The sequence below is a fragment of the Bacillus rossius genome, chromosome 3 (genome assembly GCF_032445375.1).
Source record: "Bacillus rossius redtenbacheri isolate Brsri chromosome 3, Brsri_v3, whole genome shotgun sequence".
NCBI lineage: Eukaryota > Metazoa > Arthropoda > Insecta > Phasmatodea > Bacillidae > Bacillus > Bacillus rossius.
The window spans coordinates 81214507-81232077 of record NC_086332.1 but is presented as its reverse complement, the minus strand read 5'-3'; the positions used below and the strand labels follow the sequence as shown (position 1 = coordinate 81232077).

The 17571-nt window shown below is 37.9% G+C and overlaps 1 protein-coding gene across 1 annotated transcript in view; it reads left to right on the top strand.

Annotated features, from left to right (window-relative positions):
- The first annotated feature begins 3597 nt into the window (after window positions 1-3597).
- Window positions 3598-17571, top strand: part of LOC134530969 (BOS complex subunit TMEM147) — a 38318-nt gene continuing 24344 nt past the window's right edge. The window contains exons 1-3 of the mRNA XM_063366360.1: window positions 3598-3793; window positions 7637-7775; window positions 8448-8669. Coding sequence (XP_063222430.1) covers window positions 3717-3793; window positions 7637-7775; window positions 8448-8669 — 438 coding nt within the window. The 5' untranslated portion in view covers window positions 3598-3716. The remainder of the gene's footprint in view (window positions 3794-7636; window positions 7776-8447; window positions 8670-17571) is intronic.

The following is a 17571-nucleotide window of genomic DNA, read 5'->3' as shown; positions in this document are numbered from 1 at the left end:
AAGCCAACCGAGCGACACACGACACCGACCGTTCTGCCGTAGTCTGCCACGCCGTCCCGAACCCGCCTCGTGTTGGAGACACCTTCCAACGCCAGAAAGACCTCGCCACCGCACCTGACCGCCTTTCCGATTCCGCGAATGTCCATTCCGATACAACCCGCGTCCTCTCTGTCACACGACTCATCAGGATGCCGCCAGAATTGGTGCCGACACGTCGCGCCACATTGTCGCCACCACCTGGCTTTGATGTCATGCTGCTGTCGTCACTACCACCCAAGTGCGCAGTCACAAACGGGATGCTGTACGACGCAATGTCCAGGGCCCTGATGCCGAGACGCCTGAGCGAGGCCCCGCTGCCTGGATTTGCTCCGCGGTGCCTGCCTGCCTTCGAGGCACAGTCATATGAACCCGCCAGAATGAGACAGTTGCGCGCGATGCCGACGCCATCTTCATTATCATCTGACGCGACATCAAGAAAGCCCGAGACTCCACGCGCATGCCGCAAGTCGGGAACCTTGGGACACCGCACCGTGACGTCACCGCGGCTACTGGGTGGCCTGAACTCCCTGCATCTGCCTGACACAATGCAGGTCGACGTCACGGCACCTGGACACCCGACCGCCTCACCAACGCACGTGACCATCACCCGGACTTTGACACCTGTCACCCGTCTGTCACGACGGGCCGCGAAGCGCCTGCATGTCGGCGAGGCTGAGCCGGGCTGTACCGAGCGCCGCCCGCGTTTACTGCCCGCCTGCCGCGATCCGCCTGACCTTGGTCGCCGCCGCCCCTGCCGGCCGGCACCCTGGCCACCGCCGCACCGCCGCATGCTGCGAGATACCGCAGCCGCACTCGGAGCAACTGCCACCCCCCGAGAACGAGTCCAGGGACGTCCTTAGGGCACAACCGCAGAACGACAACGCCGACGCAGCCCCTATGGTGAAAGAACTGGATGACATGGACGAGGAGGCCAAACCCGCCTGGCATACCGGAACAGGAGAGGAGGCTGTACTCATCCTTGCCATACCAAACGCCGAGGGACCATACCAACGGGCCATCACCCGGGTGTTCGATGTGGGACGACCAGGTACCATAATGTAGAGCCTACCAGCTGCAGCCACTGCGGACACCACCTAGGTGGAGCTGCTGCCGAAACTAGGGGTGCCCCACGTGGTGGGGCCACTGGCGGCACAAGGTTTGGCTTCTCGGGGGGGGGGGGGGCGTTTGACGTCGTCCGACCGAAGGCCACCCTATAGCCCGACCTGCAATCGCCAGTATCTGACCTTGCTAACGAAACGCACCCCTAGCCATGGCCCACCCGAGTCAGGCGAACACCGGAACAACAGGTAGAATCAAAGACCATGCCCTAATTAACCAGCCACCTCGACCCCAGTTCCTTATAAATCAAACACATTTTAATGGTAACGTCACTTTTATTTTAAAAAAAACCGTCCAAGGGAAGTGCAACGTAGGAGTTACCAGATAACTCACGTATGAATTTACGTTAATACATTTGTGAGTGCTCCCCTTGCGGCCTTCAGCCTAAATTAATTAGAGTATTGTGTAACGTGATAATGACCTCCCCATTTTTTGTGTATAACTCGCCACTGGAGCAGTCAACAAGTGACGAACAGTCTTCAGTGTGACACGTATTATTCAAACTTAATAAATGTAATCTTGTTAAATCTAATTATTAAAGAGTAGCTGCAAATTATGTTAGTCATAATTATTTAATGTATGAATTTAGAGCCACTTACAATCTTTTATTAATATAATATTTTACGAATAACGGATCTTTAGAAACTTTGGCGTGACAGGACGCTGAGCCCTCCCCTGGCCCCAGGGCCAGACGCCAGTACTGAACGACTCACGGACCGGGATGGACGTGCGTCCCACGGGGAGCCATCAACCATTGTCTGCATCGATTTCATTCCTGGTAATTATAGCCACTCTCCAAACACTTTTTATAATTAACTCCCCGTGCGCGCCGGTCCTTTTACAGTGTAGGGCCTATCCCAGCCGCTTAAACGTAAAACTCCCTGCACAACGCATTATGCGGGGCAGTGCAGCATACGGCGCAGGCCGACTCCCGCAGTCACAAACTTTTGGTTAATTGCCGAAGTGCACAGGCACCGGCCACATCGAGTTAAACACTTTTAACTAATTTCATAGCGAGCCGCGGTCCACGCAAGTGGGCCCGAGCATCACCGTTCACAATTACGGGATTGGCCGACTCCAATCAAACTCTCCCACTCAACCTCGACTGGCGTAAGGGCTTAATATTAGTGACGGCGCATCAGAGTGCCCAGTGTAAACATTGTGTAATTTGTGTAGGGAAAAATAGTGTAACTGTAACTGCCAACTCAATTAAACGTCCACTCCGCACATTCTGTGCACGACGTGTATACAACATTGCAAATCGGACTTGTGTATATTATTTGTGAATTTCCCCAACCCAGTTAGGGATCAGTGTGCTATGCTGTGTAGGGCCAGTAGTGTATCAGTAGTCAGGGATCCCTAACACCACGACCACCGCCGCCATTCCTAGTGGGCCACGCAGGGGCATTCGTACCCAATGACCCACCTCGTGGTTAACCACCGAGTTAGCCTGGCGCCCTCCTGGACACGTTTCACGTAAAAAACCAGCCTTCCCGCTAGGAACTCTGCCGGATCTCGAACAAGAGAATCTGGGCGACGGCAACAAATTATGAGGGAGCTTGATGAAGGTAAAAAATATAAATATTGCTTTTTGACTTTAAACCGCCTGTGGATTGAAAATCTTGTGATTGTTAAATAAAGAATGCCAAATAAGTTATATTGAAATGGTTTTTCCTCTTCAATGTCTTCATCTATTAAAATATTACCGTTATCAGTAAATGTAGCTTGATAACACATTGACTCCATCGACAAAGTCGCGCCAAAACACCAGCAGACGACTTGCCCTCGCAACTCTTCCTCGAGAGGAGGAGCATCGAGAGCATGACCTGAGTGACCTGAGAGCAACTTGCCCTCGCGAGTAAAACGACCATCCTCCAAACTGCTTCCGGAAAAGGGCGCTCCGAGATTTGACAGGTCAAAAAGAGATCTCGAGTCAAACAAACCTATTCACGAAATGTAAAAACATATTAATATACTTACTCGTATAATAGAAAAAATTAATCAGAAACACATCTGAATAATCGATTACCGAAATCTTATTTTTTCCAAATATTTTTTTTGTTTTTATGCAATGTTTTCTAAGTATTTTATCATTTATTAACATGATGCTAGTAGTTCCGTATTTCTCACTCCTGTCAAATTACATTATAACCTGCTTTCCAAAATAACATTATTTCGCACAAACACATTCTATTGATATAATATGATTGGCACTTCCCTTAATTATTAAAGAAAACTATAAAAAAATATACATATCTAATTCTTCAGTCATCATATGGTTCCAAAAAGATCAATCAAAATTCTTACATGACAATCATAAACCATTCTACTAATAAACATAGAGTCATATGTTAATTACAAAAATTATTCTTAATTCATAATTTGTTTTTACAATTGTCGACCCACCTTTACAACTCTTATGGAGTAAAAGAGACTGCGAGTAAAACAAACCTAGTTCCCAGTGTGTGTGTAATCGCAAATTCTGATGTAGTCCATGTGCTGTGTGGATGAATTGAACGAAGTTTTAAGTTTTATTTTGTTATATTTATTTGCCAAAAATGACATTATTTCATTTTGGAAATTGTTTGGCGTTGGTTTATGTCCCATATCATCTGACGTACAAATACTCAGGGCTGTAAGTAAACATGTCGGTAAATTTGCAGTGCGACTTTACCGTGGAAAAATATAAAATAATGAAAATGGTATTGTTTCTCTCTTGTTTCTTGATGGTCCCGCAAAACGTCTTAATTATTTTAAACAAAGTTTACGTAACGAAACACCTACACTATTTCGCAGTATTTTAAATCTACCAAACATAAATAAAAGTTAAAACGTTTTTATATGTTTTTAATGTTAACCTTACCAAATATGTGGTCAAACGATAAAATACCAGTAATCTACTTGAAATATAGCAATACCGTTATACAGATTCATTTATATTGTGAGGAACTGGAAAATAACCTTCCTATAGTTTTATAATTGCTTGAATAAAGCAGCCTAAGCCCATGTATCAATTTAAATCAATGTTCACACTCACTTCCTCTGGCACACACTGCCGAACTCCAAACTAAACGATTCCATTCACCATTGTGCTCTCGGGATGCGCTCTCAGTGTGAAAACATAGGTTACTACATTTCCAAATACTCATGACTATGACTGCTTATTAGTCCCTAGCCTTTCAGGACTCTTAGCTGTAGTTAATTCAGCCTTCAGTATTTTTTCTCTGCCATTTCATAAAATTTTGTTACATGCTTGCACCAATTTGCATAGAGAACATTCTTTTTGCCCCTCTTTATATTAGTGTGTGGTCTCCGATAGTCCTAATTAATTTTAATGAGTCAGGGTGAAAGGGCACTTACGATCTCACAGTCTTTTTGATGTGACGTCTAATAAATCGATGAACGCTGGCTGCATGCACGAAAAAGTGTCCCGTTACGCACATTGTCCCTTTTCACTCATTGTACGCTTGCGCCGCATCTATCTCTCTTCCACTTAATTGGAACAACCGTCGATTTGACTTTTTCGAGGCACATTAAACTTGAAACACTCCCATTTGTTTCCTACTTTTCCTATCATCGTCCTATCCTTAACAGAATAACACAGATTGGAAGAAGTTAAATAGCAAACATGTATAAAAGTTATAGTTAAAATAATCTCTTCTTAAAGTAATAAACATATTTGAATTAATGAGTGCAAATAAAAGTAAATTTATCAATTCAATTGTAGATTTCATTTCACTCCTTTGTATCAATACAAAATAGTGATAATTCAATAATAATGATTCAATTTTATTCATATAAGTATGCAATCATTTCATCAATGTTTTGTTTGGACGTTGTCACGTTAAACTATCGTCCGTAAACCGACTTAACAGACAACCAATTTTTTGGTAGCAATCACAGCTTTCCAAGTAATAAATATTTTTGATTTTCATAAATGTTGAAAGAAATATTTTTTGCAATCGTTTCTTCAAAAGGCATAGGTCTAAACCAAGAGCAGGTCAGTTCATTATTGTAATTATGAAATGTGTTAACAATCAGAAATAGAATTTGATTTGCTCATCATGCCTGGTAACTTATTACTGAGTATTGTGACCCTATTTTACTTCACGCTTCATTATCGACTGAGTAAGAGACATCTTTGATGATGTTCAGCTTTTCTTAAGACCTACAGTTGGCATTTTCTTGTCTCCAACTTCCTGCTCAGTATTCTTCCTCTTGGTCTTTTGCCAACAACTTTGATGTTCGTTATACACTTCTCGAAATTTAGATATCTCCTTTAATCTGGTTGCAATTTTTGTAGAGATGTAATCATATTTTCTGACAGTTTTAATTTATATATACAAGCAAATTCAATAACTTAAATTCTGTTAAACTGTATTTTGAGCTTACAGATACTTTAAACCATTTTTATTTCAGTCCAGCCTGGATTGTCTATCTCACTGCATTTCAATTTGGTCTGAGTTCTTGTAGAAAAATTACTGAGAGTCATTTCTCCACCAGTAGATTACTTAATAGTAAAAGTGTTATATTTAATTATGTGTATTGAATTATGTAAGTAATACTTAGTCCATTGAAATGTTACATGAGCTTTGCATTTTTAGAGGACGCAATTTTATTTTTGGGACATGTATGGGGGGTCAATAGAAGCTTAACCTCAAGTTTGTGGGGTTGCCCACCCTTGTCCCCCGGCCCCCATCTTGGAAAAAGGGGTGCAAACACCTTTTTCGCGATATCTCGGAGACTATGCGTCCTACAAAAAATTTGTAAACACATAATTTGTAGCAAATTGCTTTGGCTACAAATATGTTTATATAACTGTGTGCCCTAAATTTAAAATTAAAGAAGTTATAAGCAAAAAAGTAAGAACATTTCTATAAAAAATTTCTTTTTTACTCTATAATGTTTTTTCATACATTTTACAAAAAAATACCAATCTTGTAGATCGTCTTTCGAGGAAAATTTTTCTCTATAATTTTTTTTAAATTTCATTCATTTAAAACGCTGTTACAACGCTCCAAAGTTGATCGGGTTCGTCAATGCTCATGAGAATACGGTCAAAACGAAATGTTTAACTTAGTTTGATGATCTTTTTTTTTATTATAAATATATTCTTATAAATTTTTGTTAAATCCCTACCCACAACTTTACTTATTCATTGCTAACTCTTTTCCCCGCCACCTATGAGACAGAGTCTGTAGGCACGTTTTTTTAACTTTCCGCTAAGAAAGTTGAAAATTTTCAAAAATCGGAAAGTTATTGGGTTTACCCAGTTTTTCGGAAATCGAGTTGTTATCAGATCTCGACGTTTTGAGGCCCTAGGAAGCTTCCCTGAATGTTTTCCCTCGTTTCCCTGTATGTAACCCTCTTATAACTTTTGAACGACTTGACAAATTGGAATGAACCAAGTGGGGTTCCAAAGAATTCTACTAAATTTGGATTTCCTAAAAAGTTGAACAGATTCGGACCAGTAGATTTTGAGAAATCTCAAAAATAAAAAAGTTGAAACACTGTTTTTTTGGAATAACTTTTTAACTGCTTAACTAATCAGCTCTAAAGCTTAAAAAACTACGTCGATCGCTGCAAACCGGGTCAAAATCGGTTAATTCGTTTGTGAGTTATCGTCGTTAAAAGAATTCGAAAAAACTGATTTTTTGGAATAACTTTTAAACAACTCTTCCGATTGACTCAAAAAACTAATCAACTCTTAACTTTAAAAAACGTCAATTGCCGCTAATCCGGTCGAAGTTGGTTGATTCGTTCGAGAGATATCGTTGTCGGAAGAAAATCAAAAAAAGTGTTTTTTCGGAATTGCTTTTTTCGGAAAGTTGTACAGATTTAACAAAAAAAATTTAAAAAATGTATTTACAATAAAAAAAAAGATTATCAAACTAAGTTAAACATTTCGTTTTGACCGTATTCCCATGAGCATTGACGAACCTGATCAACTTTAGAGCGCTGTAACAGCGTTTTAAATAAATGAAATTAAAAAAAAATTATAGAGAAAATTTTTTCTCAAAAGACGATCTACAAGCTTTGTCTAAGGTAATTTTTTTGTAAAATGTATGAAAAAAACATTATAGAGCAAAAAAGAAATTTTTTATAGAAATGTTCTTACTTTTTTGCTTATAACTTCTTTAATTTTAAATTTAGGGCAAAAAGTTATATAAACACTTTTGTAGGCAAAGCAATTTGCTACACATTATATGTTTACAAATTTTTTGTAGGACGCATAGTTTCCGAGATATCGCGAAAAAGGTTTTTGCACCCCTTTTTCCAAGATGGCGGCCGGGGAGTCAAGGGTGGCGACCCCACAAACTTGAGGTTAAGCTTCTATTGACCCCCCAAACATGTCCCAAAAATAAAATTGCGTCCTCTAAAAAATGCAATATTCGGTCCTTAAATTGTAACATTTCAATAGACTAACTTGATTTTAAATCAGTTAATTTAATTAAATATGTGACTATTATTGTTGCAGGTCAGAGTATGGAGCATTTTGGAAATGTGTGCAAGCGGGGGGCATTTATGTTTTTACCCAACTTTGTAAAATGATGGTTCTTGCCACTTTTTTCCCAGAAAATGAAACAAACAGCAAGATTGGAATGGACTTGTTTGGTGTAAGTATTGATGTTGATTGTGTATTTAGTTTATTATTGGTCAAAGTTCTTGAAGATAAACATTCCTTAGAAACTTCTGGTCCATTAAGGTCCAGCCATAATCAACATAAGCTTTTCACAAGCACATGCCAGTATTATACATAACAGTTAAACTCCATGTAATTCAATCTGACAACCTACAATGATACATTTTAATAAGTATTTTCACAAGCCGGTTCGCTCTAGGTTTAAATCTTGTGTAATACTACAACCTATGTTATTGCTAAAACCATGATATGTTATAGGCCATCATAAGCTCTGAACATCCTATTACGTTGTCATTTGAGAACTTTATCTAAAAGCCTGTTTTATAAAATGTGTTTGTTGATTATATTGTGTTTAATAATTATTATTTTTTTGTTTATTATGTTTGCACGATGGCGTTAGCTGTAAACATCACATCTCAGTTTCCGAAGGAAAAATAATTTATTTCTGCTTTTAATTTAAAATTCCTGTATTGTAGCCAGGCTGCTGTGCTAGTTTAGTGTTGTGAACGTGCTTATCGCTATAACTAATGCTCATTGTGGCCGGGTCTTTTATGTGTTCATTCAGAGTTGGAAAAGTGCCTCGGATGACTATAAACGTTTCCCGTAGCACTGTGTAAGAGCGTGAATGTTACGGTTGATGGCGCAGGAGTTCATGAAGTCCACGGTAGATCTCGCCGACCTCGTGGGCATGTACCTCGTCCTCATGAGCATCCCGGGGAAGGGGCACGCCAAGGTGTTGACTGCTGGGGTCGGTTGGGCCGGCGCTGAAATCCTGCTCACGAGGTGCCTCCTGCTGTGGGTCGGAGCCCGCGGGGCCGAGTTTGACTGGATGTACATCCAGAAGAGCTTGGAGTCCAACATCAGTCTGGTGTGTTCAGGAGAGCTATTTCGGTGCAGTACCGTGTGACAAGTGTATTATTTCAGGGTATTTACATAACATGAAAGTCACAAAAAAATAACAGAACTTGAGTATAAACAGTAATGGTGTTGGAAGCCACAAAATTTTATTTTCCAGCAGAATTTTGCTAATTTGCGTACTGTTCTTTAAAACCTCACTGAAGTTTCCATTCACACATTAAATATAAATAGGTGGATAATGTTCATCAAATCAAGAATATTTTATCTCTAAAAATGTGTTAGCTTTCTGTCATAATAATCAGCACATTCATGTAAATGGTAGCTGTATTTCTCGTTACATGTAATTTTGCTAATGACATAATACTCGCCAGTGTTGTGTAGACATCTAACCTCGGTAACGATCAAATTCATGTTTTCTCATGTTGTAAATAAAGTTATAATACGAATCTCGGACACAAAATTTAACGTAGAATTCTTTTAAGTAATGCGGGGCATGAAAAATAAACTAGGGATGGGGCGACCGAATCCAATATCCGCCGAATCCGCCGAATCCTAGGGATTCGAAGGTTCGGCGGGTCTGATATAGGATTCGTCAAAGGATTCGGTTTTTACTATTTACGGGGAAAAAATACAGTAAAACTCGCTTACGAGGTCCCGCATGGTAGGTTTTTCCGTATAAAGCGTTTAAATTGCCCGAGGTCTCGTCATTTACGCCATTAAATGTGTGATATAATGTCCGTTAAATTTTTTCTGAAACTTCTTGTCTCAAATAATGGCACACGTAAATATGAAGAAAAGACAAATGAACAACAACATACGAAGAAATACGGATGAGTACCATAACTACAGTACAAACCCAATAGTTATTTTAAGATAATTACCATGAAAAGGACAAAAGATTCTTTGTAGAATACCATAATTACTACAGAAGCATGATAGCTACCATATTTGCACTATAGTTATCGTAACAACTGAGATGTATATTTACCGTGATAGTAAAGTATTATTTATTTATGACATATTAAATTAAAGAACATTGTTAAAAAAAAAGGATGTTAAACTTTGATATGTACGGTTCGCACATGTTGCTAAGAAATAATGCGATCTGAAAGAATGCAGTACTACTACGAAAAGTGAAAATGGTACTCGTGGATTTTTAGGTTATGGCAGTCTCTTTCGTTTTTCAATAATATCGGCCGAAAATTAACGAGCGTACTGTATCGGAAGTCGGCAGAAATGCCAATTCAACTAAATATTGGCAAAATCGGCTTCTTCAATACAGCTCTACATTTAATGACATGAGTAAACATATTTCAGACTTCAGGATATTGAAAAAGACTTTAATTTCCATGTAGGTTTATTGTGTGTATGTTTTTTTTGCAAGTGTAAATTGAATGAAGTAAAATGTTTTTATTTTTATTACTTTCAATTAGTGATGGGTCGATTCCGATTCCGGAATCGGTCGGTTCCACCGATTCCACTGGAATCGTGGGATTCAGAATACAATGGTTTTGGAATCGACCATGACCGATTCCTGCATTGTTTTTAAGTTTGCAAAATACATAATCTACGCAACGTAAGAAAATATTAAAATGCATGCAAATATAATTTTTAAAACTACATAATACAATCTTTTTTTACGGAACTGATTTACGAATTACGGTGATTAACGTATTTATTTACTTGCACCGCCATTTTCCCTACTGTACAAATGCAGTATCTACTTTCCCACTTTAAGCGAAAGCATTTTTAGGAAATTACGTTGCAGCAGCACTGCATTTAATAGCAAACCTTCAAAAATAATTAGACAAAACCATAAATGTTTAAAGAAAATTATGTAAATGTAAACGGCAAATAATGTAAACGTTAACTATTTGATCATGGCAGCTACATTTGCCATTGTAAACAATCTAATTTTTTTTTGTGCTACCTGCCATGGTAAACCATACGGCCATGAACAAAATCTTTGGTGACGTGAACGTGAACATCTCTACACATTAAACTTTAAAGAATTAAAATGAAATAATTTTTGAATAAAATTTTACCCAAATTCACAGTGGATTATTGCAACTATATTAAAATAAGTTTAAAAGCAACATAACCAAATTGCTTTAAATCGGCGTTCTTGTGCGTGTTAAGCGATGCTCGTTTTACGTTAGATATATTTTGGAAAGGCAGTTGGCAAGTCTGAATTTCCAAACATTGCTGCGGAAACGAGCTCGGTAAAGTTCTATATTGTATATACCAACACCAACACCGGAAACAAGATGGCGCAGGGTGATGGGCAGAGAAAAATACTACCGCAACCAAAAACATCACAGCAAAATGATAAAAAAAAATAAAAAAACAATGGCAAATCATTTAATAAACACGTAGTATTATTACTAAAACACGCAACCATTTTTTATTAAAATAATTAAGAGATAATGGTCAACCTAAATAAAAAATCTTGCAAATAAAATCTTATAAATATATTAATTCATGGGAATAAAATTACCTAAGGATTATCCGAACATAACACATGATTCCAATGTTAGCTAAAGGTATCCTTTACAATTTGTACCATCCACAATTTTAAGCTGGGCCGTGAGATCTTCTGTATATACTTTTACCAAAAAAAAGTGCGCCGAATGACTGAACTAACCTGCGCGAAATGTGCTCGAATTAAAGATTTTTTTCCTTAATTCTCAATCTAAAAAAAAAAAGTTTCAAATAAGCATATGAAAGTGAAGGTTCTACCCAGCAATAAACCAGAAAATATTTAAGTTTGAAAAATAAGTACTTAAAAAACTCTAGCTAAACATGGACCATTGCATTCCAAATTTTTATTATAAATTTTAATTCATAGGGATCAAACTAAGGATTGTCCGAACATAACACATGATTCCAATGTAAGCTAAATGTATCCTTTACAATTTGTACAATCCACAATTTTAAGCTGGGCCGTGAGATATTCTGTATATACTTTTACCAACAAAAAAGTGTGCCGAATGACTGAAGTAGCCTGCGCGAATAGTGTTTGAATAAAATAATTTTTTTCTTCATTCTCAACCGAGAAAGAAATGTTTTACAATACGTATAAAAATTTAAAAGTTCTACACAACAATAAACAAGATAATATTTTAGTTTTAAAAATAAGTACTTAAAAAAAACACTTATTGAACATGGACCATTGCAGCGAGTTTTTTATTAAAATTTTAATTCATAGGGATCAAACTAAGGATTGTCCGAACATAACACATGATTCCAATGTTAGCTAAAGGTATCCTTTACAATTTGTACCATCCACAATTTTAAGCTGGGCCGTGAGATATTCTGTATATACTTTTACCAACAAAAAAGTGCGCCGAATGTAGAAGTAGCCTGCACGAAATGTGCACGAATTAAATATTTTTTTCCTTCATTTTCAATCTAAAAAAAAAATTTCAAATAAGCATACGAAAGTGAAGGTTCTACTCAGCAATAAACCAGAAAATATTTATGTTTGAAAAATAAGTTCTTAAAAAAACACTAGCTAAACATGGACCACGACAGCCAAATATTTATGATAAATTTTAATTCATAGGGATCAAACTAAGGATTGTCCGAACATAACACATGATTCCAATGTTAGCTAAATGTATCCTTTACAATTTGTACCATCCACAATTTTAAGCTGGGCCGTGAGATATTCTGTATATACTTTTACCAACAAAAAAGTGCGCCGAATGACTGAAGTAGCCTGCGCGAAATGTGTTCCAAAACAATATTTTTTTTTCTTCATTCTCAACCGAGAAAGAAATGTTTTACAATACGTTTACCAATTTGAAAGTTCTACTCAACAATAAACAAGATAATATTTTAGTTTTAAGAATAACTACTTAAAAAAAAAACAGTTTTTGAACATGGACCACTGCAGCGAGATTTTTATTATAAATTTTAATTCATAGGGATCAAACTAAGGATTGTCTGAACATAACACATGATTCCAATGTTAGCTAAAGGTATCCTTTACAAGTTGTACTATCCACAATTTTAAGCTGGGCCGTGAGATCTTCTGTATATACTTTAACCAACAAAAAAGTGCGCCGAATGACTGAAGTAGACTGCGCGAAATGTGCTCGAATTAAAGATTTTTTTCCTTCATTCTCAATCTAAAAGAAAAAAAATATTTCAATTAAGCATACGAAAGTGAAGGTTCTACTCAGCAATAAACCAGAAAATATTTAAGTTCGAAAAATAAGTACTTAAAAAAACTCTAGCTAAACATCGACCATTGCATTCCAAATTTTTATGATAAATTTTAATTCATAGGGATCAAACTAAGGATTGTCCGAACATAACACAATATTCCAATGTAAGCTAAAGGTATCCTTTACAATTTGTACCATCCACAATTTTAAGCTGGGCCGTGAGATCTTCTGTATATACTTTTACCAACAAAAAAGTGCGCCGAATGACTGAAGTAGCCTGCGCGAAATGTGTTCCAAAAAAATATTTTTTTTTTTCTTCATTCTCAACCAAGAAAGAAATGTTTTACAATACGTTTACCAATTTGAAAGTTCTACTCAACAATAAACAAGATAATATTTTAGTTTTAAGAATAACTACTTTAAAAAAAACACTTTTTGAACATGGACCACTGCAGCGAGATTTTTATTATAAATTTTAATTCATAGGGATCAAACTAAGGATTGTCCGAACATAACACATAATTCCAATGTTAGCTAAAGGTATCCTTTATAATTTGTACCATCCACAATTTTAAGCTGGGCCGTGAGATCTTCTGTATATACTTTTACCAACAAAAAAGTGCGCCGAATGTAGAAGTAGCCTGCGCGAAAAATGCTCGAATTAAATATTTTTTTCCTTCATTTTCAATCTAAAAAAAAATTTCAAATAAGCATACGAAAGTGAAGGTTCTACTCAGCAATAAACCAGAAAATATTTATGTTTGAAAAATAAGTTCTTAAAAAAACACTAGCTAAACATGGACCACGACAGCCAAATATTTATGATAAATTTTAATTCATAGGGATCAAACTAAGGATTGTCCGAACATAACACATGATTCCAATGTTAGCTAAATGTATCCTTTACAATTTGTACCATCCACAATTTTAAGCTGGGCCGTGAGATATTCTGTATATACTTTTACCAACAAAAAAGTGCGCCGAATGATTGAAGTAGCCTGCGCGAAATGTGTTCCAAAAAAAATTTTTTTTTCTTCATTCTCAACCGAGAAAGAAATGTTTTACAATACGTTTACCAATTTGAAAGTTCTACTCAACAATAAACAAGATAATATTTTTTTTTGTTTTAAGAATAACTACTTAAAAAAAACACTTTTTGAACATGGACCACTGCAGCGAGATTTTTATTATAAATTTTAATTCATAGGGATCAAACTAAGGATTGTCCGAACATAACACATGATTCCAATGTTAGCTAAAGGTATCCTTTACAATTTGTACCATCCACAATTTTAAGCTGGGCCGTGAGATCTTCTGTATATACTTTTACCAACAAAAAAGTGCGCCGAATGACTGAAGTAGCCTGCGCGAAATGTGTTCGAAAAAAATATTTTTTTTCTTCATTTTCAACCGAGAAAGAAATGTTTTACAATACGTTTACCAATTTGAAAGTTCTACTCAACAATAAACAAGATAATATTTTAGTTTTAAGAATAACTACTTAAAAAAAAAAAAACACTTTTTGAACATGGACCACTGCAGCGAGATTTTTATTATAAATTTTAATTCATAGGGATCAAACTAAGGATTGTCCGAACATAACACATAATTCCAATGTTAGCTAAAGGTATCCTTTACAATTTTTACCATCCACAATTTTAAGCTGGGCCGTGAGATCTTCTGTATATACTTTTACCAACAAAAAAGTGCGCCGAATGTAGAAGTAGCCTGCGCGAAATGTGCTCGAATTAAATATTTTTTTCCTTCATTTTCAATCTAAAAAAAAAATTTCAAATAAGCATATGAAAGTGAAGGTTCTACTCAGCAATAAACCAGAAAATATTTATGTTTGAAAAATAAGTTCTTAAATAAACACTAGCTAAACATGGACCACGACAGCCAAATATTTATGATAAATGTTAATTCATAGGGATCAAACTAAGGATTGTCCGAACATAACACATGATTCCAATGTTAGCTAAAGGTATTCTTTACAATTTATACCATCCACAAATATTAGCTAGGCCGTGAGATCTTTTGTATATACTTTTACCAACAAAAAAGTGCGCCAAATGACTGAAGTAGCCTGCGCGAAATGGGCTTGAATAAAATAATTTTTTTCTTCATTCTCAATCGAGAAAGAAATGTTTTACAATAAGTATACAATATTGAAGGTTCTACTCAGCAATTAACCAGAAACTATTTAAGTTTGAAAAATAAGTACTTAAAAAAACGCTAACTAAACATGGACCACTGCAGCCAGATTTGTATTATACATTTTAATTCACAGGGATCAAACTAAGGATTGGCCACACATAACTTCTTATTCCAGCATTAGCCCAATGTTTTCTTTACAATTTGTACCATCCACATTTTTAATCTGGGCCGTGAGATATTCTGAATAAATAACTACAGCTGTTCTTTAGTATATTTCGTCACATTATAAGCAACGACATTTGTAAGACACAAAGTGTAATATTGAAAATCATTATAGTGTTGGACTTATATGTAACTATTTTTAGGAAACAACCGAAGTCATTAATGCAAGTTAATGATTCTAAATAAATAATTGCTTTCATAATAAGTCTCTTTTTAAGCGAGTGGTTTTGAGAGTAAACTATTGTGCACAACCACTGAAAATAAACTGTAAAATAAACAGTGAATTTAACCTATTATTGTGCTATTAAATATTTTTTTTTATAAAGTTACGTCTTCTTTCAGACCTGTAAGATGTGAACTACGGTCACATCATTACCATGGACAGTTACTTGCCGTCGGAGTGATTCACTCAGTTTCTAGTGTGAGGCTAAGTTACATTGCACGAGCGTCGGTGGGTCTGGCTACGTGAGGCTTGTCATGTGACACCTAACGGCCGTGTTATAGCGACTGAGAAGACTGAGCGAGTATTGGAGATTGGAACCAGGTCTGCCAACTATCCACCTGCCTAGTGAGTCCCTACTCGCCTGAGGACCAAGGCGAGTACCACAACTTAAAGCGTCGTTTGCTGATCAGCAGTGGGTACCCTACACCCGGAGTCCAGGGAGAGGTTTGGAATTGGTACCCGGGTCACCAGCGAGTAGCAGAGCCGCGAGCGAGTCGCAGTCCAGGCCGCTGGTTGTGGCTGATCCTGGGGTTGCGCCCAGGACCCAGATGAGGAGAGAGGACCAGGCACAAGCTCAGGCATTCCTGGACGAGATGAACAATCGCCTGGAGATGCGGCCATATCGCTGAGCCGCGAACCGAGAGGCAGTAGTACTGAGACGTGCAAAATACCCATTGCCCGCCCGAGTACCTATATTGGCGTCGACTGACTGGTCTCTTCGTGAACTAGCGAACTTAAAAAGGACTGAGGCTGCCTGTATTATTAGGACTGTTAGTGTTCAGAGGGCAGCCTGTCATAATAATATATTAGTTATAAATGTAATTTTCATGTGGTTTATGTATTTTAATACTAGCTACACATTAGGTTTAATTAATAGCTCATCAAGGATGATTGCTCTTTAAGACCTGTTGTGTTTATCTTATGGCCAAGTTATGAGAGAGATTTGTCGTGGACTGGGAGCAGTGTATGGTTTTTGCCTACTCGTGCCTGAACTGAGTTTATTTTGTTACCAGAGTAGTGGCCAACGAGTCACCAGCAAACACGAGAGAAAGGGAATGCAGGCCATGTTGGAAATTATGTTTAAATTGTTTGTATTGTCATGGTTGAAATAATAACTAGCTCGAGTCCATTCTGTTGTGAGTGGCCGAAGCGCTGGCACTTGCTGCACTGCGTGTGGCACCGGACGCCTGTAGTCGTCCACTCTTATGAGCCGCCTGCGAGCTCGCGTAGGGTGCGGATGCGCTCAGGATCGCAGGCCTGAGGCGCCCTCGCTCTTCTGCCTGGTCCCGCGGTTTGCCAGAAACCACAATTTATAGACAGACAGTCGTAGGGCTGTGAATTCCTCCTGGAGGAAGTCGGTCGGGGTTTGTGCAGCACGAATCCCTCTGAAGGGGGCCCGAGTGTTGGGCGCCTTGACCGCACGGTGATACTCGGCGATGGAGCCGTGACGGCCGCGGTTTTGGCACGTGTGCTTCTTTGAGCGCATGAAATCCCCGTGGGTACTGGTGCCCCTCGTCACTAGGGAGGGAGGGGGGCTGTCGGTCGTAGAGACCTCCCGACCGTGGTAACCGGCTGCTTGCTCGTGCTCAGCCCTGAAGGGGCCTGGCAGTCCGTCATTGTAGTCGCGTCACTCATTGTTCGTGCGACGGTCGCCTATTCACTCAGGGCCACCACTGACCTTCCCCCGGGGCTAGTTAACTGCTAGTTAGACTAGGCTACAGGAAAGCTATATCCCTAGAAACAAAAGTTTGTGAAAACTTTGCCCAAAGATGAATTTTTGCACAGTGGTAGAGTCAACTATGCTAAATATATACCGAATGTTTACCGCTGTAGTCATTTAGAGTATCACCGAAAACGTGCAGTTACGTCCTAGATGACAGCGACTCACAACAGTCCATTAAAATGTTTCTTATTTACGCAGTTTTTAACATAGCCTCTCCATAAATGCATCAAAATAATCTAGAAGCACTATTTCACACATTTATACTAAAACATGTGCCAAATATTAGTATAAAAGGTATGATAGAAATCGATAAAGTAATAAAAAAAGTGTTTTTTTCTTTATCTCAGTCAATGACATAAAAATATGAATCACATTAAAATAAAGGGTCCGATGTAATAATTACCTTGAAAAATGT